Genomic DNA, 25,589 nt, shown 5'->3' with positions numbered 1-25,589 from the left:
GACAAAGGCAAAAATGCATCTCAAGCTGCCAATAAAATTTGTGCAGTTTATGGACACGATACAGTTTCTATTTCCACCGCACAACGATGGTTTCAACGTTTTCGTTCTGGTGTAGAGGTCGTCGAAAGGCCGGAAGGCCTGTCGTCGAAAATTGCGACAAAATCGCTGAATTAGCCGAGAAAGACCGGCATAGTAGCAGCCGTAGCATCGGCCAAGAGCTGGGGATAAGTCATCAAACCGTTATTAACCATTTGCAGAAGCTTGGATTCACAAAGAAGCTCGATGTATGGGTGCCACACACGTTGACGCAAAAAAACATCTTTAACCGTATCGACGCATGTGAATCGCTGCTGAATCGCAACAAAATCGACCCGTTTCTGAAGCGGATGGTGACTGGCGATGAAAAGTGGGTCACTTACGACAACGTGAAGCGCAAACGGTCGTGGTCGAAGCCCGCTGAAGCGGCTCAGACGGTGGCCAAGCCCTCATTAACGGCCAGGAAGGCTCTGCTGTGTGTTTGGTGGGATTGTCAAGGTATAATCTATTATGAGCTGCTTCCCTATGGCCAAACGCTCAATTCGGACCTGTACTGTGAGCAGCTTGACCGTTTGAAGCAGGCGATTGACCAGAAGCGGCCAGAAATGATCAATAGGAATGATGTTGTTTTCCACCAGGACAACGCCAGGCCACACACTTCTTTGGCGACGCGCCAGAAGCTCCGGGAGCTCGGATGGGAGGTTCTTTTGCATCCGCCGTATAGTCCGGAACTTGCACCAAGTGACTACCACCTGTTTTTGTCCATGGCGAACGAGCTAGGTAGTCAGAAGTTAGCCACAAAAGAGGCCTGTGAAAATGGGCTATCCGAGTTTTTTGCCAATAAGGAAGCGAGCTTCTATAACAGAGGTATTATGAAGTTGGCATCTCGTTGGGAACAAGTCATCGAACAAAACGGCGCATATTTGACTTAAAACAGATGATTGTAACTAATTTTATGAACAAATGAAAATTAAAAAAAAAAATACCGCAGGACTTTTTTGACAGCCTAATATGATGAAGTCGCTAATTGTGGATAATGGAAATCCAACGTGCCCCACAATTTTATTTTAGTCTTATCAATGCCCTAGACTAATGAAGGAGAGGTGTGATAACTGCTAACTGCTACTTGGCTAATTATTTTCCAGCTTTTAGTACATTATTATGTTTAATGTTAAGAAACATGTACCGCAAAAATAATATTTAACCTAAGAAAACATTGTAACATTAGTGTATAAGTGTGTAGTCTACATTTGTTTGACGAAATGAATAAATAAATAAATAAATAAAATCACAATTAAACCGTTTAACTTAAAAATTTTTTTTTTTACTTATTTTATTTTCTAGTTTTTAGTATATTATCTATTTCAGTAGAATATTTCTCTACAATAAAACCATTGTACTGTATTCTATCAGTCAAATAATTTCATTTGATACCGATATTGAGTGGATTGCAGAAAATACATAGTGTGTTCTGCAAGTCAAATTCGTTCGTTTGATACACATATCACATTCATCCTTTGTTGAACCAAAAACTGATTTATTAAATTTCACAATAAATGTGGTAACAGCCAAAAGGAATAAATGTTTATTAAATACACGTCTGCACAATTCTGAGGTCGAACATGGAAGGAAGAACTAAATTACTATATTTTAATTTCACATCATAGAAGGACAATAGACAATTGTTGATTATTGTATCTGTGAGATGTTCTGCGCTGGATTAGGTTGTAATGATTCGACTGCGTCGTTACACCTTTTTGAGATGATATGGAATCAGCTATTTTGTAGCGGCGGCCAAATTGGATTTTTCAAGATAATCAGTTTTAAAATGACAGCGGAGATGAAGGTGTTTCATAAATTCGGTCAGTTCCTATTGTTCAAATTTCTATTAATTTGGGACAACCCTACAGATATACAAACATACATACAAATAGTTCAAGCTAAATGAAACCGTTTAATAAATAATTTGCTATTTTGTGATTGCGGCCATCTTGGATTTGGATTTTTCATGATCTGCTGTGATCTACTATTCAAGCTCTTTCATTTGAAACCCATATTAATCGGGATTTGAGAAAATATGTAGCCCGTCATTTGGTAATGGCAGCCATCTTGGATTTGCATTTTCATAAATAAATGTGTTCTGCTAGTCAAGCCCTTTCATTTGATAGCCATAATAATAGGGTTTTGAAAAATATGCAGTCCTCCTTTTTGTAGTTGGAGCCATTTTGGATTTGAATTTTTCATAAATTACTGTGTTCTACTAGTCACGCCCTCTCATTTGATACCCATAATATAAGGAGTTTTGAGAAAATATGTAGTCAGCCATTTTGTAGTGGCATCCATCTTGGATTTGCATTTTTCATGAATAACCGTGTTCTACTAGTCAAGGCCTTTCATTTTATACCCATATTAAAGAGGTTTTGAGAAAATATGTAGTCCGCCATTTTGTAGCGGCAGCCATCTTGGATTTACATTTTTCATAAATAACCGTATTCTGCTAGTCAAGCCCTCTCACTTGATACCCATAATAATAGGATTTTGAGAAACTATGTAGTCGGCCATTTTGTAGTGGCAGCCATATTGGATTTGCATTTTGCATAAATAACCGTGTTCTACTAGTCAAGCCCTTTAATTTGATACCCATATTAATGGGGTTTTGGAAAACCCATATCGATGAGGTTTTGAGAAAATATGTGATCCGCCATTTTGTAGCGGCCGCCATCTTGAATTTTCAAGATCATGAAATACGCAGTGTTATAATGACTACAGAGATAAAGGTGTGTTCCAAATTTCAGATCAATCGGTCAACAGAAAGGGGATCAAATTTCTATTAATGTGGGTCAGCGCTACAGACAAACACGTTACAAACACGTTACAAACACGTTATAAACACGTTATAAACACGTTACAAACACGTTATAAACACGTTACAAACACGTTACAAACACGTTACAAACACATTACAAACACGTTACAATTACGTTGCAAACACGTTACAAACACGTTACAATCACGTTACAATTACGTTGCAAACACGTTACAAACACGTTATAAACACGTTATAAACACGTTACAATCACGTTACAATTACGTTGAAAACACGTTACAAACACGTTATAAACACGTTATAAACACGTTACAAACACGTTACAAACACGTTACAAACACGTTACAAACACGTTACAAACACGTTACAAACACGTTACAAACACGTTACAAACACGTTACAAACACGTTATAAACACGTTACAAACACGTTACAAACACGTTACAAACACGTTACAATCACGTTACAATTACGTTGAAAACACGTTACAAACACGATATAAACACGTTATAAACACGTTATAAACACGTTACAAACACGTTATAAACACGTTATAAACACGTTATAAACACGTTACAAACACGTTACAAACACGTTATAAACACGTTATAAACACGTTACAAACACGTTACAATTACGTTGCAAACACGTTACAAACACGTTACAAACACGTTACAATCACGTTACAAACACGTTACAAACACGTTATAAACACGTTACAAACACGTTACAAACACGTTACAATTACGTTGAAAACACGTTACAAACACGTTATAAACACGTTATAAACACATTATAAACACGTTACAAACACGTTACAAACACGTTATAAACACGTTACAAACACGTTACAAACACGTTACAAACACGTTACAAACACGTTACAATTACGTTTACGTTATAAACACACGTTACAATTACGTTGCAAACGCGTTACAATTACGTTGCAAACGCGTTACAAACACGTTACAAACACGTTACAAACACGTTATAAACACGTTACAATTACGTTGAAAACACGTTACAAACACGTTACAAACACGTTATAAACACGTTATAAACACGTTACAAACACGTTACAAACACGTTACAAACACGTTACAAACACGTTACAAACACGTTACAAACACGTTACAAACACGTTACAAACACGTTACAAACACGTTACAATTACGTTGAAAACACGTTACAAACACGTTACAAACACGTTACAAACACGTTACAAACACGTTATAAACACGTTACAATTACGTTGAAAACACGTTACAAACACGTTACAAACACGTTATAAACACGTTACAAACACGTTATAAACACGTTACAATTACGTTGAAAACACGTTACAAACACGTTATAAAAACGTTACAATTACGTTGAAAACACGTTACAAACACGTTACAAACACGTTATAAACACACACGTTATAAACAAACGCGTTACAATTACGTTGCAAACGCGTTACAAACACGTTACAAACACGTTACAAACACGTTACAAACACGTTACAAACACGTTACAAACACGTTACAATTACGTTACAATTACGTTGAAAACACGTTACAAACACGTTACAAACACGTTATAAACACGTTACAAACACGTTATAAACACGTTACAATTACGTTGAAAACACGTTACAAACACGTTATAAACACGTTACAAACACGTTATAAACACGTTACAATTACGTTGAAAACACGTTACAAACACGTTACAAACACGTTATAAAAACGTTACAATTACGTTGAAAACACGTTACAAACACGTTACAAACACGTTATAAACACGTTATAAACACGTTATAAACACGTTACAAACACGTTACAAACACGTTACAAACACGTTATAAACACGTTATAAACACGTTACAAACACGTTACAATCACGTTACAATTACGTTGAAAACACGTTACAAACACGATATAAACACGTTATAAACACGTTACAAACACGTTACAAACACGTTATAAACACGTTATAAACACGTTACAATCACGTTACAATTACGTTGCAAACACGTTACAAACACGTTACAAACACGTTACAATCACGTTACAAACACGTTACAAACACGTTATAAACACGTTATAAACACGTTACAAACACGTTACAAACACGTTACAAACACGTTACAAACACGTTATAACGTTACAAACACGTTACAATCACGTTACAATTACGTTGCAAACACGTTACAAACACGTTATAAACACGTTACAAACACGTTACAAACACGTTACAATTACGTTGAAAACACGTTACAATTACGTTGCAAACACGTTACAAACACGTTACAAACACGTTACAAACACGTTACAAACACGTTACAAACACGTTATAAACACGTTATAAACACGTTATAAACACGTTATAAACACGTTATAAACACGTTACAAACACGTTACAATCACGTTACAATTACGTTGAAAACACGTTACAAACACGTTACAAACACGTTATAAAAACGTTACAATTACGTTGAAAACACGTTACAAACACGTTACAAACACGTTATAAACACGTTATAAACACGTTATAAACACGTTACAAACACGTTACAAACACGTTACAAACACGTTATAAACACGTTATAAACACGTTACAAACACGTTACAATCACGTTACAATTACGTTGAAAACACGTTACAAACACGATATAAACACGTTATAAACACGTTACAAACACGTTACAAACACGTTATAAACACGTTATAAACACGTTACAATCACGTTACAATTACGTTGCAAACACGTTACAAACACGTTACAAACACGTTACAATCACGTTACAAACACGTTACAATTACGTTGAAAACACGTTACAAACACGATATAAACACGTTATAAACACGTTACAAACACGTTACAAACACGTTATAAACACGTTATAAACACGTTACAATCACGTTACAATTACGTTGCAAACACGTTACAAACACGTTACAAACACGTTACAATCACGTTACAAACACGTTACAAACACGTTATAAACACGTTATAAACACGTTACAAACACGTTACAAACACGTTACAAACACGTTACAAACACGTTACAAACACGTTACAAACACGTTACAATCACGTTACAATTACGTTGCAAACACGTTACAAACACGTTATAAACACGTTACAATTACGTTGCAAACACGTTACAAACACGTTACAAACACGTTACAATTACGTTGCAAACACGTTACAAACACGTTACAAACACGTTACAAACACGTTACAAACACGTTATAAACACGTTATAAACACGTTATAAACACGTTATAAACACGTTATAAACACGTTACAAACACGTTACAATCACGTTACAATTACGTTGAAAACACGTTACAAACACGTTACAAACACGTTATAAATCACGTAATACGTGAATATAAATCACAATTACGTTGAAAACACGTTACAATTACGTTGCAAACACGTTACAAACACGTTACAAACACGTTACAAACACGTTATAAACACGTTATAAACACGTTATAAACACGTTATAAACACGTTATAAACACGTTACAAACACGTTACAAACACGTTACAATCACGTTACAATTACGTTGAAAACACGTTACAAACACGTTACAATTACGTTGAAAACACGTTACAATTACGTTGCAAACACGTTACAAACACGTTACAAACACGTTACAAACACGTTACAAACACGTTACAAACACGTTACAAACACGTTATAAACACGTTATAAACACGTTATAAACACGTTATAAACACGTTATAAACACGTTACAAACACGTTACAATCACGTTACAATTACGTTGAAAACACGTTACAATCACGTTACAATTACGTTGAAAACACGTTACAAACACGTTACAAACACGTTATAAATCACGTTACAATCACGTTACAAACACGTTACAAACACGTTATAAACACGTTACAATTACGTTGAAAACACGTTACAAACACGTTACAAACACGTTACAAACACGTTATAAACACGTTACAAACACGTTACAATCACGTTACAATTACGTTGAAAACACGTTACAAACACGTTATAAACACGTTATAAACACGTTACAAACACGTTACAAACACGTTACAAACACGTTACAAACACGTTATAAACACGTTATAAACACGTTACAAACACGTTACAAACACGTTACAAACACGTTATAACGTTACAATCACGTTACAAACACGTTACAATCACGTTACAAACACGTTACAAACACGTTATAAACACGTTACAAACACGTTACAAACACGTTACAAACACGTTACAATTACGTTGAAAACACGTTACAATTACGTTGCAAACACGTTACAAACACGTTACAAACACGTTACAAACACGTTACAAACACGTTACAAACACGTTATAAACACGTTATAAACACGTTATAAACACGTTATAAACACGTTATAAACACGTTACAAACACGTTACAAACACGTTACAATTACGTTGAAAACACGTTACAAACACGTTACAAACACGTTATAAATCACGTTACAATCACGTTACAAACACGTTACAAACACGTTACAATTACGTTGAAAACACGTTACAAACACGTTACAAACACGTTACAAACACGTTACAAACACACGTTATAAACACGTTACAAACACGTTACAAACACGTTACAAACACGTTATAAACACGTTTTAAACACGTTACAAACACGTTACAATCACGTTACAATTACGTTATAAACACGTTACAAACACGTTACAAACACGTTACAAACACGTTATAACGTTACAATCACGTTACAAACACGTTACAATCACGTTACAAACACGTTACAAACACGTTATAAACACGTTACAAACACGTTACAAACACGTTACAAACACGTTACAATTACGTTGAAAACACGTTACAATTACGTTGCAAACACGTTACAAACACGTTACAAACACGTTACAAACACGTTACAAACACGTTACAAACACGTTATAAACACGTTATAAACACGTTATAAACACGTTATAAACACGTTATAAACACGTTACAAACACGTTACAAACACGTTACAATTACGTTGAAAACACGTTACAAACACGTTACAAACACGTTATAAATCACGTTACAATCACGTTACAAACACGTTACAAACACGTTACAATTACGTTGAAAACACGTTACAAACACGTTACAAACACGTTACAAACACGTTACAAACACACGTTATAAACACGTTACAAACACGTTACAAACACGTTACAAACACGTTATAAACACGTTTTAAACACGTTACAAACACGTTACAATCACGTTACAATTACGTTGCAAACACGTTACAAACACGTTACAAACACGTTACAAACACGTTACAAACACGTTACAAACACGTTACAAACACGTTACAAACACTTTACAAACACGTTACAAACACGTTACAAACACGTTATAAACACGTTACAAACACGTTACAAACACGTTACAAACACGTTACAAACACATTACAAACACGTTACAAACACGTTACAAACACGTTACAAACACGTTACAAACACGTTACAAACACGTTACAAACACGTTACAAACACGTTATAAACACGTTATAAACACGTTACAAACACGTTACAATTACGTTGCAAACACGTTACAATCACGTTACAAACACGTTACAAACACGTTACAAACACGTTACAAACACGTTACAAACACGTTACAAACACGTTACAAACACGTTGCAAACACGTTACAAACACGTTACAATCACGTTACCAACACGTTACAAACATACAAACATACAAACATACAAACAGATTACAGGGCAAACTAAATAAAACCGTTTAAAAAAAGGCGGTCATCTGGCGATATATTTCAGAACATTCTTTTGTTTGCCATAAATTGCTTTTTATTTTGTCGTTTCTTCGACTCATCAGGTTGCGCACAGTACGTTATGTGGGAAATGGGTTATCTCTATGGTGTGATGTATTCTTTATGCGCCACCTTCTGTTAGTTATCTACTTGTTTGCTAGTGCATCTTGTTGTTCAACAGGGTTTTTACGTAATATTATGGCCTAACAGATGCCCTAATGATGATGTTTTGCGTTTGGTTTGTTTTTTTTAAATTTATTTTTATTGTTTTCAGTTTTCATTCCCCGTAGCAATATACCGATACAAGCATACTATTACTCATAAAATGAAGGACTTTCTGGTTATACAAAAATATACTGTATTCTCAAAAACGGAAAATATATATAAATACATTTCTCTTAAAAAATATCATTTCAGCAACTGACACATTTCACCATGGATCTTCTTAAAAGTTTATGTACATACAAAAGATTAAACATTGAATTCGAAAACTTCATGCACTTTCAATACATATCTTGTATAAAAATTAGAGATCTGATATAGGGGTCCTCTATTGTGTCTTTTGTGTTCTTTATATGTTCGCCATATATAGATTTTGAAAGGAAAACCTTGATTTGTGTTTCATTTAATTGTGTTTGTGTGTGTTTATAAGTAATAACTTTTTCTCGATTTTTTTTCGATAATTCAATGCAAAAATGCTTCATCATAAGTGAATGGGAAAATGCTTCTAAAATTGTAATATGTTTGTTTGTCGGGTCAGTAAAAATGCATTTTCGTTTTTGTGTTTGTAAGTGCAATTTTGATAACATTTTATGTCTATGCAATCAGTGTGTTTCCTCGTTTTACGTGATGCTATTCTCTTTTAAAGGTCCTGTTTTGACTAATCATCTCAATAGTGTTTTCTGCTATTGTTATCGATTGAAGTAAACGGCAACAGCACATGAAATGTAAATGTATATTTTTCTATTTTCTATAAGATCACATAACATATATTTGATAAAATGAAATAGTCATTTGTTATAATTTAATCGAAAAGAATCAACTTCCGCTTCAACACGTATCCAAAAACTATTTATTTTTATATAAACCTAGTAAAACCGTGATATGTACCATAGAATATCTATCTGCAGAACTTGCAATGCTTGGCATATTAGGGAAAGTCAGCTTCATAACACATATTGTATCATCAATTTATCTAGGAATGCACAACAGCAGTTTAGGCATAATTAATACAACATTTCAATACTATAAGCGAAAAATATAAAAGCATGTCTTTGATTTCTTGGTACCCTTCTGAAACTGATCAGGAAATCATTAATATACTCATAAGATTCGGGCATTTTGTTTTCCACATTTCTTCTTTTCATGTATGTCATATAAAATCTGTATATTTTAATAGTTATACTAACGTGTTTTCATCATCATATTCTTACTATAACATGCTTGTGTAATGACGTGTGACTAATGTGACGTATATAAAATCGTGCAAATTGTAGTTTCGTGTGGTTTTTTTTTGGATGTGTTAAGTGATGGTGATGATATCGACCAAATGAATTACGGAGTGTAACATTAAAGAAGAAAAAAAAATAAAGGAGTACAATCGCTATATTTCCGTTCCTACTTTTTTTTCTATTTTATATGTCTCAAACGCCTGAGGAAAATCGCGTTGTTTCTGTCGATTGAGCATATGTGATAGTAATATGTTATGTTAACATTTTAGTTAAAAGGTTTAAGCTCTGTCAGCGAGAAGTTTTTGTTTTTTCCTGTAAAAGTGCTAAGATCTACATATTTTCAGACACCAACAACTCATGCTACTTCTAAATCTAGTTATTTATCTGTTCTGTTAGCTATACAAAATAAACGATTGCACCGGTCTTGAAATAAATCTATCATCAATTCGTTTGCTAGTGTTTCTTTGTTACGCTTCTTAGGAGCAACGTGAAATCATACAAAATAAAATACGGAAAGATGGTAAATGAATACAAAAACATTGTTTCATTGCTGAAGTATTGAGTCGGGATATTCAACTTTGGTTTCGTAAAAAAATTAATGCATTCCTCTCTTCCTTGTTTGGTTTATAAAAACTTCAAACTTTTGAAGATCATTCGTCTCTAGCCCTGAGAAAGGCTCTTGTGGAAAGAAAACTCCTCCATTACTCCTCTTCCACCTGTCTTAGGAAAGACAATCCATTCCCGCTCGACGCTCGTTGGCAACGATGCTGCTCCGATAACCACTAAACGAGAAGTGAGGAAATGCAGTCAATATCCATCTCGATCATGTTGACAACGCTCACCCACGAAATTGCTACTCCGGCGTACAAGAAAGCGAATCCGGATGTCGGCTTTCGATTAGTGGTATCGCCCGCCCAGATCACATCCAGCATAGAGGCACTATTGGTTATGTACGGTCTCGAGTGCTTTGCTATGATCAGATTTGTTTGATTCTCCTACTCACGAGCACTTCATGCAGACGACGGTATCAGCACCTAGCGCTTTGCTCAATTCCGTGACTGCTTTTTTTTGACGGGCACACAAGATGTTCCTGGTCCGGGATCTTGAAACTGATAGTGACTGAAGCAAAAACAGCTCAGCCTCAAGCTCACCTTGTGAATACGCCGTCTTTATGTCCAGGTATATAAATGGTATATTCAGCTGACTCGCAATCGATAATCGAGCATTTGAGATAAGTTATCTTTTTTCACTGACGCGAAAACTTCCTCAAAATTCACTCAGTACGTCAGCAAAACACTCTGCGCCCATCTACTGCCTATAGCTTTCCGGCCATAAAAAGCTGTAAAGCTCTGTCAGATCCTACGTTTTCTTGTTCGAATGACTTTCTAGCTCCTCTTGCATAGCTTCATTCCATTTTCTTGATCGTGATAACTTCTTAGTTTCCTAGAGTTGCAATTGCTTCTGTGGTTGCCCTTTATTGGTCCGCTCCTACCGTCGAAGTTCGGGTTGAATCCTCCGCAAAAAGGCTCCTCCATCGAATACCCGAAAGACTTGCTCTTCGATGCAATAGTTTGAATTGATGCTCGTTCTACGGCGAACCTAGCATCCAGAAAGTCACCATGGTTGGACGAGTGCGAAGGGGTGGACATGTTGCGAGAATGTCGAACAGAAGCAATCCGGTGGGGACAAGAAGAAGAGGAGCCCAGTGAGCGAGGTGGTTGAACCAGATCGAGCAAGACTTGGGAAGAATCTGTACCGCCAGGGGTTGGAGAAATGCAGCCATGGACCGGGCGAAACGTTGTGAAGAAGATCTAATCCTCCAATGGGATGTAGTATCATTATAAATTTTAAAAAAATCGTATAACAGCGTCCGGATGACAGTGTCCCAAACGTCGATAACATAGTTGCTGATACAGATTCGAATGCCCAACCATGAACAAAAGAGCCTGCTGGACCGACCAGTTCAATCGGTAAAATTTTCCTTTTCGCTCACCCACCAAGTTTCCGGCCAATCCAGGTACAGACAGTACGTCTTTAATTGTAATCAACCCTCATTTGTTAATTAATCACTCATCGTTTGCGCCAACCGACGTCAGCTCACCGGTACTTACCTTTCGCCAATATCCACCAAACTTCTCTGCGACTGCCGAAAAATCTCGTTTTTCATTTCTTCCGTCAACGGCACTTTAGCCTTCTGATGCTGGAATTGTTTCACTGGCACGTCATTTTCCTTCGATTACTTCATCGCTTTGAGGTTGGAGCAATCTCTCCGAAAGTGTTCTGCCTGTTCTGTACGAGAATGGGCACCAACCAGCACTCCGGATTGCCTTCGTCCATCACTATCATCCAATGCGTTAGCTCAACAATTTCCAAGCGTCTTTCACATATCGTTTGGCGTCGTGGCAACCATTACATGACACAATTGGTCATTTTCTAGTGTCGGACCAATGGAGGCTCGGGCTTGTCCATCTAGCTTCTTTCAAGTTTCTGTCGCCGGCTTCGGCTTTGGCGGATTCATCACTGCACTCAAACCTTCCTTCAAAAACCGCAAATCTATCCGGAAATCCCTTACTTACATGTTGTTGTGCTTCACGCTGGGAGCAAAGAGCCTTCGTGTCCAGGTCAAATTGGGTTCGACTCCTCACATCTCGTTTGTGAGACTCCGTCACTAGGATCCTCTGGGTCTGCCTATGCTGCGATGTCCTTGCTAGTTCCAGTCTAGTGCTTGTCTGCAAATTTAAGTGCCACTTTTCCGTAGTGTGTGGCCGAACCACCGCCACTTACGCTCCTGGAACTCGTCATTTGAGATTCAGTTGCCTGGAATTATATGCCTTAAACATCGGTTCAAGAAGAGCTGTAGCTTTCGCGCGTTCTCTGCTGATACGTCTCACGTTTCACATGCGTAAAGCAGCACAGACTTTCCGTTGGAATTAAAGAATCCGTATTTTGGTGTGGTGACTTATCTGATTTGATCTCCATGTCTTCCTCAGACTCGTAAAGGCAGCAAACAGTAAACAGCCTTGTCTAACACCAGTCGCGACCCGGATTGGGTCAGACAAGATCCCGTTGTGTTATACTATGCACGCAAAGACCTCGTACTGCGCAGATCCCCGAAGCTTTGTTGGATTTTGTACTTCTGATTGCTGCTTCTTTCTCTCGCAATGACGGCGCCTCTGTGTTGACGCGGGAAATGCGTCTCACTGAAGGCGGCTCACGTTGAGGTGTAAGTGACTGATTTCTCGCGGGCACTTGGAACAGCTGCTCGAAGTGTTCGAACCAGCGTTTCAGCTGATCAGTGGGGTCGGTATTCAACTAACCAATTGCGTTTTCCACAGGCATCTTACTACTTATCCTTCTTCCTTTTAGGCGTCGTGAAACATCGTAGAGGAGGCGGCGGTCCACTGGTGCTCGACGCTGCCACCAACAGGAGCATCCTCGGCTCGGGTCCCAAATTCATCCACATAGGACATTTTCACGTTGAATCTTCTAGTCGGCGTGTGTTAAATCGACGACCGAGCATTTCCTCGCTCCGTTGAACTCGCACTACGCGTAGATGGATTCCTCCGATGAGAAGATGGCGGTCGGAAGCGATGTCGGCACTGTGTTTATTGCACATGTCAAGCAGGCTTCGTCTAATCATTCGAATGATGCAGATGTGGTCGATTTGATTCTCAATGTAACCACTTGAGACCCACGTAACTTTGTGTACTAGCCGGCGGGGAAAGAGCTTGGCCGCAATCAGCTCGTCGTTGTTGCCACAAAACTTTGCAAGCAGTTCGCCGTTTTCGCTCAGCTCACCTAGACCGTCGAAACCTATCTTCGCGTTGAAGTCGCCCAGCTGCTGTTAAAGTTGCACGAAAACGTAAAAGTCCTTTTTCTCACAATCGCGATTTAATCTCCACACGCGACGCGGGACGCGGAAAAAACATTATCATGCGGAAACGTAAGCCAAGACCGGCCGTGTCGGAACAACAAGCAGAGACCCAGTATATTTTGATTTTTTTTTCGGACGGAGCGAACCAGCCACTTTGCGTGCCCTACCAAGGAGTTAAGTTCCGACGATAGTCTTACCCCAGGAGAAAATAGCTTGGAAATATCATGGACAATCCGAAAGATTCAGACTTTATATAAGAAAATTACGAAAAACATCTTTCAAATGAATCTAAATAATGGATTATGGGATGAAAAATAATATAACGAATTGCATACAAAGTCGGACGAGGAGATTTCAAATCCCAAACCAAAAATTGTTCGGCTCATTAGTTTGGATGGACGTTATTCTGTTTTTTGTAATTAGATCTGGAAGAACTAATTCGGGATCCATCAACTGTCAACTTTTTGACGAGATTGTAACACGAGAAAATATTTATACGTTATAGTATTCATCATTCATGTGTGTAGCTCCTAATAAGTTTCAATAAGGAACAGAATAAAAATCAGAAGCGTTGCAAATTAAATTCAATCCTAGGTTACATGGTTTTTTCTCCCGGTAAAAGGGCCTTTGTTGTCTTTATTGCAGAACGATACGAAACAATGCAAACACACTGTGTTTCAAATCAGACGGTTCGGTTATTCTTCTAAACAGGAGTACAGTGAAAACATATCCTTAAATGCAATTCCAATGGCTTCTTTCAAAGATATGGTTAAACGTTATTTCAAGCCACACGGACCATAGCAAAATCGAACTCATATGAACGCGGGTAACTTATAGCCGAATCTTGGTATGGCTCAAAATAACAAGTGACCATTCTGGTGGCGTTCGCATTATTCCGACCTTCACGTCATCCTGGTTTTTCCGTGTGTTGTTTTTCTATCGGTTTCAGAGTACAAAATCTGCACTTGGTTCAATGTAACACAAACAATTAAATTAAGGCCCGGTTGGATACCTATTTTGCTATTACACCCATTCTGTATTAATACTAAAGTTTGAAAAATACTACAAATCAACTTTTTTCGCTATAAATATTGTAGGTGAGTTGGTGGTGATTTTGTTAGATTTTTTTTTCTCTAGAATAGCATTTCGCATTTAGAATTGGGATCGTTTTATTTTGAACAATGATATGGTGATTTAGTCAGAATATAACATGAATTTTGGTCAGGAGTCCATGGTTGTGATTTGTGAAAACTTAGCAGAGTATAATGGAAGTATGGTTTGAGTTGATGTTTTAAACTCTGATCGATGACTTGATTTTTGTTTTGTTTTGTTTCAGTACTTCAAATATTTGGTTCTGCGAGTCTTTTTGACAACGGGTAATCCATCCAGTCGGCCATCCGAATAATACGAACAGTCGAGCAACTATCACCAAAAGGATAGCGGCCGAGAAGTACTTTTCATTTTATATCTGGCCTTCCGGTAGTCAGTACTCGATGCGTACAGCGGTGATATTTTTAGACCAGTTTTGTCCGGAATGATTTGAAACTTTGCCTGGGGATCTTTCTGGCTCCGTTGGGTTTGATAACTGCGTTGCGATATGGATTGTTTGGATGGATGAACTGTTAATGGTCGTTTGGCAGAGTTTTCTGCTTCACTTCGAGTTGCGCCAGATAGTCGATTTGAACTAGCAATGTTCATCTTCTTTGCAGGAATATTTTTCAAATAATTTTGTTCTACGTGACAATTGAGTGGCGAATACTTGCTTGGTTTGTATATGGAAAAGATATTATTGAGGAAACTAATCGCATTACTGTTGCTGTTGATATTGTTCCTTTTACTGTTGGAGTGTCTACTTGCGCCTTTACTTGCATTGTTTGTCGAAGGGTAAACTTTTCTGCGTGACTTAGTAATTGATGGCGGCGAAGAGAAATCAAGATTGTTATTCTTTTCATTTCCTTCTCGGTAGTGATAATGATCGGAATGGTACGGATCGTCGTCATGATAGATATCTATCACAGTTCCATTGTTATATCGATTAATGTTAACATTTTTCACCTTCTTCAGTGCGCCTGGAGGATATTTTTCAACCAGCTCACTAGGTGAAGTGGGCGATGGCTTCTCCATTTCCTCCCAGTATTTTTCAAAGTCAAAATTAAAGTCATCCAACTCCAGATCGGTAGAATCGGATGAGGTATCATCATATTTATTCGGTGGTTTTACTTCCAGCATGCTTTTGTTTTTAGGAATACATGGCTTCGAGGAAAAGTTATGATTGATGTGGTGCTGCTGCTGCTGATCGATGTAACAGTTTCTATTGAAAATATCTTCGAATGATTTGTGGTAGTCATCGGTGAAATCGTCAGTGTATTTACTATATCTGTCTAGTTTCCCACGCAAAACCTGCTTGGAACGTTCATGCCTGTACAACTCATCAAAGTCACGCGCGGGTTGGCCAGCACCATAGTGGTCCTCGAATTCATCAAATACGATCGAGCTGTCGTCATTGTATATGTTAAGCTCACTCTCCTCGTCATGCTCGAATAAATCAAAGTCTTCCTCCATTACATGCTGCTGTCTTGCTCCGGCCGCCATTCTTCTCCTCATATTGTTCCGATTGCGTTGATTCCATTCATTCATTATGTTATTGTTATTATTGTGAATATTCTTAGTATCCTTACTAAAGCATGTTTCATTGAAGCAACCTTCACGATCACAAATACGCATACCCAGTGGTCTCAATCCATTGTAGTGATTCAATCGTCCTGAATCTGACAGAGCATGTCCGGGAAATTCAACCATTTCGAAACAATTTCTACTATAAGCTTTACTCATGTTGTAACCATCTCCCATATTTCTAGACGTGCTGAAGGAATGTGATTTCGGAATTCTATATCTGGTGTTGTTTCTACCATTGGTACCGAAACAGCAACTGTTGGATTTTGGATAGTTATGCGTTCGTTGAAATTGTGCACCTAAGGTGAAAATTTCATCCAACTCGTCGTTCAGATTTCCGTTTATATCTCTATAGGCTTGAGGTTTCTTGGTCTGGCATGTATTAACTATAGCTAAAGCTGCCTCCCCATCCGAGTTATCTATTGATTGGTTCGAATAAATATTTTCGGTGTACCAATTAGGATCAAGAGATGTCTTTCGTCGAGGCCTTTTCACTGGGTGATAGTTGAAATGGTGCCGGTAGAAAACTCTATCATGATTTTCGTTTTTAAGTCTCTGCTCCACATTGTATTTATGAACTTTCATCATTTCCATCTTCTTCTCTCGGAACTTCTCCCACTTTTCCCAGTTTTTATCGTACGATGACTGCGTGTTATGTTTGCCCTCTCTGTGATAGTGATGACTTCGAGGTTCCTCTTCCCCATTTCCGACATCTAAACATTTCATTGCAGATTTGGAAGGTTTCTTCATAGATTTAGATAACTGTGTTGTGCTGGAGTTGCCACTTCTGTACTCTTTTCTGTACCGTTTATCCCGATCTCGATCCAAGCCTTCTTCGTTCGATAGTCAGACTTCCTGGAGATATTTTGATGGTATCATACCCTGGTGATTGTCAGGAAATCGAACCATGATCATACCGCCAACCTCTTCTGCGATCTGAAATAAATTATATTCGAATTTATGTTGCAATTTTATCGGGACAGCATTACCTGTACAACGATTTGATCTCTCTGCAGTTTCACCTCACATCGTTCGTTATCCGTGATGTGTAATGGATGGGTCACTTGGAGCACTTTTTCAGACGGTCCTAGTTTAGTGCAGTATTTGGAAGGGAAGTATCCAACTTTACCCAAACATTTGCCTTTCCACCAATTGGTATCGGATGAATCAATGACAGTTACCTATTGTTGGAAAGAAAGTTGTGTACTCTCTCTGTTGGTTTGGAGTAATAATCCCTCTACCTTGTATCCTGCGATCAAATCAAGCTCATCCTGATGCCGGGCTTTAAAGTTGAATAACACCACGTGAATATTGGTTGGCAGCAATCGTTGTACCTTCTGGAACATTGGAAAAGGAGTTCATATCAGAAAATGGACAAGCTTGAAATTAGAACGTATCGTAACTTTTTAGGTTCGCCAATATTGTTTTGTGAAATGTTTGGAGAAAACATTTCGACATCATTGCGTTTGAAAAAAGAACAGGTGTCAACACACAGTTGCAATTGAGCCCTCGAGGATAGACCAGACATACTTGAACGATCAAATTCTGATCCTACGTTCATTCAACGCATAATTACTGGAGACGAGACATGGGTGTGCGAGTATGACAAGCAAACGAGTCAACAATCATCAGCATGGACCGCTGCAAACGAGTCGAAACTCAAAAAACCACATCCAAATAGCTCAAAAATGAAGGTAATGCTGATTTTATTTTTCAATATTCGTGTTGTCCATTTGGGATTTATTCTGGAGGCCCAAACGGTCAATAAAGAGTATGGTGAGGTGCGCGAATTACGTAACGCCAAAAAAATGGGTTTTGGATCGCCTAGCCTTCCCCCTCCATCATGTAACGCAATTCTATCCTATCTGCGTGACCTGAAGGTAATTCTTGAATACAGCTGAGAATTCACTTTTCTGTATCAAACATGTATTCAATGAAACGGAGAAACATTAAAATAAATTCATATTATAGTGGTGAGTTTTGGTAGGAGTAATAGGAAAATTAGAGTAAATAGAAATTGTAAAGATCAATCAATGGAGTGTTCTGCGATTTTCATTCATTTATTGAATCAACGAATGTTCGCTCGGTAAGAAAACGTGAATGTTCGGAAGAATCAATATCAAAAAATAATTTTAGGCGGGACGAAGTTCACCGGGTCAGCTGGTATAAATAATTTAAGTTTAGATGATAAATAAGCATTTTCTTTTAAAAGATAAATAAACAAATAAAATTTCCAAATTTCCTACATATATTCTAGAAATACAGGGTTTTCCATTTCGGGCTTCCGAAAGTATACAGCCCTGCGCTGTCAACCAAAGCGTCATATCGTTAGTTGAATGTCTGCCATTTTACAATATGGATCGTTTTAGCATCGCACAACGTGTTTATTTTGTTAAATTATACAATAAAAATGATGAAAAACCGGCAAATGTTTTTCGAGCATTACGGACGGATTTTGGTCGTCATGGACGGCCTACAGAGCACACAATCGCTAATGTAGTGCGTAAATTCGAACAAACTGGATCCGTAGCGGATATTGTGAAACCTGTGCATCAGCTGCCAGTGTGGAGGATGACCCGAATGTTTCGATTCCACGGCGTGCTCGGCAATTGGGCTTGTCAAACACATCATTGTGGCAAATTTTGCATTTGGACTTGCACCTACATCCATATAAAGTCCAACTGGTACAAAAATTAGAACATGGTGATCATGGAATGCGTCGGGCATACGTCGATTGGGTGAACGAACAACAGCAGCAAAATGTTGAATTTTCACATAAAATTTTCTTCAGCGATGAGGCACATTTCGAGCTCGGTGGCTATGTGAACACCCAAAATTTCCGTATATGGGGCTCAGAAAATCCACACGTGATTGTTGAGAGGCCATTGCATCCGCCAAAAGGCACTGTTTGGTGCGCATTATGGTCTCGTGGAGTCATCGGGCCGTATTTCTTTGAAAATGAGGACGGCGAGACGGTAACTATGAATGGTGAGCGCTATGGCCGCATGTTAACCGATTTTTTTTGCCACAAATTGAGATATGGATACGGATGACATGTGGTTTCAGCAGGACGGCGCCACGTGCAACACAACACGACCGAACATGGCCATATTGCGAACGAAATTTGAGGGACGCATAATTTCGCGTTTTGGTGATGCCAATTGGCCGTCCAGATCATACTATTTGAACCCGCTAGACTTTTTTTTGTGGGGTTATGCGAAAGACCGTGTCTATGCCAACTCTCCGCAAACTCTTGAACATTTGAAAGACAACATTCGTGAAGTTATGACCGAAATACCGCCCCATATGTGCCGAATAGTCATCGAAAATTCCCTGTTCCGGATCAAGGTGTGCGAGGAAGCCCTAGGTGGACATTTGAATGAAGTTGTATTTCTCACATAATTTCATAAACCAAACTTTAATTTGAAATAAAAGTTTCATCGAAATTCGAATTCTAAGTGTGTTTTATTTCAATTTACTTTCGGAATTTAAAGTTGGAAAACCCTGTATAATCGTAGCGGTCGCCAGAAATTCGCATACAGTGTCTGAGGATATCAACAAATATTAACGAGTAACGGATAAGATTTTACGAGTATTTCAGTAAATTGATATTTTTTTTGGCTTACCCTTATATTGAAGACCATAACAGAAGTGTTCATTTTGTTTATAACGCTGATGCATGAAGAATTTGGCTGTAGTGAATGAATACGGCACTGAGTGGGGTTCGAAATTTCGCTGTTATTTTCCATTTGAATGTAGACGTTCGTTTCAGAAATATTTCACTTTGAAACTCATCTTAATCGATTCACTTATGATAGTGAACTTAAGTCAATTTTTCAAAAAATTAAAAAAGGAGTCATGCTGGACCATATATATATATATATATTTTTTTTTTTTCATACATACATTTATTGAATCTTCCTAATGTGGAAATAACAATATTTGGTTATGCATTTAGTACTAACATAATAAAGTATTACGTTTGTTATCAATTCTTACAGTTAAAATTTCACATGTGTGCTGGAGCACAACACTAACGTTTGACCACATTCAAATGGACCATAAGAGGACAAAAAATCCAGAGAGAAATTCAGAGAAACCAATTCTGCAAGGAATCACGCTGGATTTTATTCTGCGAGACGGTAACAACGGCATATCAGAGTAGATATAACGAGTTGTTGTAGATATCGCCACTTCAAGTAGATTCAGCTTACCAGTTCGGTCGACATGTGCTAGGCATTAAAATAAGATTGAAATAATTTTCGTCAAAATGAAATTCAATTTTGACATCTTCAATAACAAAGATGAATATGACACTGGGTGGGAAAATGAACTTGAAAACATTTTAAAGAACAATATGCTCATATCCACTGGTTGCCTAGGTCAGTCTTTTCTATTTTCCTCTAGAGCAGGGGTTATCAAATGGTGCTCCGTGGGAAATTTGTGCTCCGCGAAGTTATAGCAAACGCTCCCACTTGAAAACCCACATTGAACAAAAACATTCTTCAATTTAATTTCACTGGGCATATCGTAATTTATCTTGTTTACTCCGGGTCAGATGTCATGTAACTGTGACGCGCAACCGAAATAGAGTTGTTCCCAGCTATGTAATGTCAATGCAAATAGGATTTGTTTTATTGATTGAAAAACTCAGGTGCTCCGTCAAATAAGTTTGCTATAAAAAGTGCTTTGCCATAAAAATAAATCTGAAAACCTCTGGTCTAGAGTATATAGGTTTTTAATGCAATGTAGTCTGGAAATCTAACCATTTGAGCGTACCGATAAATTAAGATAATTTATTCCAACACTGCTCGAAAATATCATTTCTATTGTTTAAATGGATTCGAGGTGACACCAGTTAAGGTACGTGGTTACTGCGAAATGCACAAAGAAATGTGGCAGCGGATTTGATGTAGTAAGTTGAATTCAGCATTATCCAACCGAGTTTGCACTTTTAACTAAAGTTCGTTTTATCAATTTGTTTTATCAATAAAAAGTTTTACCAAAAAAAGGTCGTTGGCTGCCGCAATTGATGTTCAGAGAATTATACCATTAGCTTCATATCTTACCTGTGACTGCCTTACCGGTGATGGACATGGCGAGGTACTGGCCGACGACTGACTTCTTTCTATTTCGTCTGGCAAGTCAACCGAACCGGTTTTCATTCCCCGACTGGCGTACAGAAACTTTCGCTGATTCCCCGACGGGCTTGAAGGTGCTGTAGAACGAAAGCGACATTTCTTAGTACTTAGTGCTTCTCTATAGTATCAAGTAGTTGGTAGTTCATGAAACACAAATACTAGGCATCTACATGTTCTAATGAACTGCTTACATGACTCAATACTTACAATGCAATCTACTATTGTTTGATGGTGGTGTATTGTGTTCTAATTGACCACCAGAACCTCCATGTCCACCATGCGTGGGTGGCCCCGGATATCGCCGGCGTATTTGTCCATGCAGTTCGGATGATTCTGGTGAGTCCAAGCTTAGTGATTTCATTCTAAGGTTCAGCTTTTGACGACGAGGTGAGTGTGGTACTATAAATTTGATATGTTAGTTTTCAATGATCGAATGTATTGTGACTGTTGAGGCAAGCAGTAAGTTTGTAACACTCAGAAATAGTGCAAAACCAGGATGCAGAGTAGAACTATCAGACATGCAACATTATGACAGTGAAGCTATTCCGTTATAACATAATAACGAAAAAGGATGGTATAATCTAAAAATAGTATTTTCTAGTGATAACGATTGCTTCATTAGGTACATTTTTAAAAGAATTTGTTTATGTAATTATTACCCAATTACCCAATACTATTTCTAAGTTATACCTCCAATATTTCACTATCTTCCAAACAACAAAGCAAAGTAAAGCAATGGAATGCGTTCTAAAAAAGCAATATTGTTTTCATAAAATGGTAATTTATTTTATTCAAAATAGTATCCTTGAAACTCTCTAAAGTACTTTGTACAGTAAAAAGCAGATTCTAGAACGTTTCAGTAATGTCATAAAATTGAATGAATATGTAGAAAACAAATGGCGATGAACAAATAATATAGCGATGGAAACGGTCACAAATTTCTTATTAAACCTTTTTTTTCGTACGAATATGTTACACTAAATCTTTCAGATTAATTGGTCGGGGATATGTTGCATTGTTGATGTTCATTTCAATTATCTGTTGCTGATTATGAGATACGGGAGATGTGGGTGGAATCTCTCACAGTGTTGACATTTGTTTCAAAGTCATTGAGGACTTCGTCTAAATGTGAATAAACTAGTATTTTTATGTTTCATTATTTCTGGATTCGTTCTCGTTCCTCTCTTTCTGAAAAAATGCAGGTTCTTCACTTCCTGGTTGGAGAGTGTATTCAACAGTTTTATCGTCTTTACTGAACAAGCTGCAGCTGTCTTTAGGAACACTGCTAACAATGTCATTGAATTCCCTATATTTTTCTTTACTTCCTCATTTCCTGGTACTTTTTTCTGACAAAATGTATACCGTTTTTTTCACCTCGATAATTATATTTGCACCTATGCAACGAATTCACTGTGAAAATAATCTAAGTTCTAATTAAATTTTGCCACAACGTGATTATTTCGGCATTAGATGAAAAATTGAGTTTTCTTCCAACTTTTTGTTGTATTATCGTATTATCCTAGGTTAGTTTCAGAAACGAACAGTAAGAATTTTTGAGTTTAGCTAATCTTACCTTCTGATTAAGATAAACGCTTGGCCCTTTAGATCACATAGACATATTTGATAGTGTCAGGCTTATTTATTGATTCTTCATTTTATGGGAAGCAAATCGTTTTCGTTGTTCTCTTTGAGTATCAAAATGCTTTATGAAATGGATTTCGTTTTGAATAGACTTATACGTGACGTTGGTGTTTGTTCTGGGTCCATAGTTCATTTGGACACACTTTTTTAATTAGGCGACATTTTGAGTGAAGTTAGAGTTATTGGTACTATTTTGTAACTGTAACCACTATAGCATCGGTCGTGACAACACCAAAGATTATCGAAAATGAACGTTTTATGAAATGGATAAACGGAGTCTTCAACTACTCAGCAAGTTGTATAATCGTTGCCACTAGCGATGCAATAACGTACGCACAGAACACCTCAGTTTCTCATTATTGATCGAAAATTTCCGTCCACTGCACCAGCCGTATGATTTTACTTTGGTCAGACTAAGATTTCGACACTAGAGTCTCGCTCGGAAATGAGGTACCACCTCCAGCTTGAGTCCACAATTGAAGCGCATAATTTACGTTGAGTGTTGAAAATGGAATCGATACGAACAACAAGTACACGAAAGCAAACATGGAAGCACCAGAATTGATTCCATTACGTTATTGCAATTAGTTTCGACTTTCAAAAAAAAACGACAAGGGTATAATTAAGTGCCCCTGGCTTCCGGTATCGTTTGATTTACAATGTTGTAATCAAAGTTTCATGGATGAACTATCATGCTTTGATGTGCTAATTGGTGAAAAAACATACTTCCGAGGAAGTTTAAAGATCAACGCGCAGGAAGATTAACCCATAAATCGGGTAGGTAAAATTTTGGTTTGGTACTAACAGGTAGGGGAAGTGGGGGCATAGTGGTCACCCTTAGGAATATGTCTATTTCCAACGTCCACAAATCGCTACAATTCCCGTTTTTCTAAGAATATTATAGTCAACTCATTGTTGTTCAAGATAGCATACGGCTTTTACTATAAAAATTCAAAATAGTACATTTTTCATCATTACAAAACAAGGTGAAAAATCGAACTTTTTTTTTGGCTTGGATGTAAAGTGGTCACCTTGTGGGAGTAAAGTGGTCACTCGCACATATCAAGCTAAATGGGATGAATTAATGCATTTTTTCGTCCAAATTTGTTCAAATCATATTCGATATAGTAGGTACATGTATGAAATAAGCTTGGTCTATTCACCTAGAGTCTCAATTTAATTTTTTTCATGCATACAAAAACGTTGTAAGAAACACATAACGTTCCGCATAATGAGGCTTGGTTTAGTTGGAGTGGCATATTTTTCCAAGGCGAAAGCCACAAAAGGAACCACTTCAAGAGCAGAATGTGATGAGGTATATCAGCTTTAGTAAACAGAACATTGTAAGTCGTTATGCACCTATGACCACTTTGCCCCCAAACATCAAAGTAATTTCTAAAGGGTATGTCACATCAAATTGCATCACGGAAAAAACGCTGTAGAAATTCGCCCAGTAGACCGATCCTTTTGAAAATTTTAGACAGTAAAATAAAAACTATTAAACAACTTTTGGCATTTTCTTTTTATTCATACTTCGAGCCCAAGCCCGTATGCTTGCACCTTCCTCTTTACCCCGTCCATAAGGTTCTGTACAACGTCAACGTCAGGAAGTTCGACAACTCGCAAGCAGATCGGACAAGTTTTTAATCGATCCAACAAAGGTGTTTTTTTCACATCGAATAATAGTGTTCTTTTTCACCGGTTGCGCTTGCGAGTGGAGCGAAGTTTAAAGTGGTGCGCGCTGAGGATCCAAATCAGACACATCCATCACACACGCCACACAGCCGCGGCAAGTAGAAATTTATTTTTCTTTTGTTTCCCTATCATTCCTTCTACCTTCTGTGCACGATTTACACCATTGTTCAACTTTGTGTTAACCAAATCGGCAAACGTTGGCATTAGGGGTGATCATTATTTCTTATATACCGTTGAACTTTTATTGGAATTTTTTTTTCATTTTATCATTTTATTTAACATAAAATAAATTTAATTTAATATTCGCATCATAACCTTATAAAAATATTTTTTATTTATTTATTTTGATTATCATTATATTCTGTTCATATCGAACAGTTGACCGATTTTTTTTTATATGGCTGAGGGCGGGAAGGATCCCCCATCGACGCCATTGAATATT

General features: G+C 37.5%; 2 protein-coding genes across 11 annotated transcripts in view; both read right to left on the bottom strand.

Annotated features, from left to right (window-relative positions):
* Nucleotides 1–8,689: 8,689 nt before the first annotated feature.
* LOC129764289 (uncharacterized protein DDB_G0283697-like) lies at nt 8,690–17,420 on the bottom strand. Its single transcript, XM_055763223.1, has one exon. It carries the CDS (start codon nt 17,418–17,420, stop codon nt 15,423–15,425), a length of 1,998 nt encoding a protein of 665 aa, XP_055619198.1. The 3' UTR covers nt 8,690–15,422.
* A 49-nt stretch (nt 17,421–17,469) lies between these two features.
* Nucleotides 17,470–25,589, bottom strand: part of LOC129764288 (uncharacterized) — a 193,166-nt gene continuing 185,046 nt past the window's right edge. For 8 of the 10 annotated variants that reach the window (XM_055763209.1, XM_055763216.1, XM_055763213.1 and 5 more), the window contains 5 exons: nt 22,019–22,210; nt 21,740–21,888; nt 17,912–18,007; nt 17,660–17,851; nt 17,470–17,606 (listed from right to left, as the gene is read on the bottom strand). In XM_055763209.1, coding sequence (XP_055619184.1) covers nt 17,517–17,606; nt 17,660–17,851; nt 17,912–18,007; nt 21,740–21,888; nt 22,019–22,210 — 719 coding nt within the window. In that variant the 3' untranslated portion in view covers nt 17,470–17,516. The remainder of the gene's footprint in view (nt 17,607–17,659; nt 17,852–17,911; nt 18,008–21,739; nt 21,889–22,018; nt 22,211–25,589) is intronic. The other 2 variants (XM_055763215.1, XM_055763217.1) reach the window with 1 other exon arrangement.

This window comes from Toxorhynchites rutilus, chromosome 2 (assembly GCF_029784135.1).
Source record: "Toxorhynchites rutilus septentrionalis strain SRP chromosome 2, ASM2978413v1, whole genome shotgun sequence".
NCBI lineage: Eukaryota > Metazoa > Arthropoda > Insecta > Diptera > Culicidae > Toxorhynchites > Toxorhynchites rutilus.
The sequence above is the reverse complement of the archived record's forward strand: the minus strand, read 5'-3'. Positions and strand labels throughout refer to the sequence as shown.

Excerpts from the sequence above, each read along its gene's own strand:
- LOC129764289 (XM_055763223.1), bottom strand. The coding sequence starts at position 17,420 with ATGAAGAAACCTTCCAAATCTGCAATGAAATGTTTAGATGTCGGAAAT.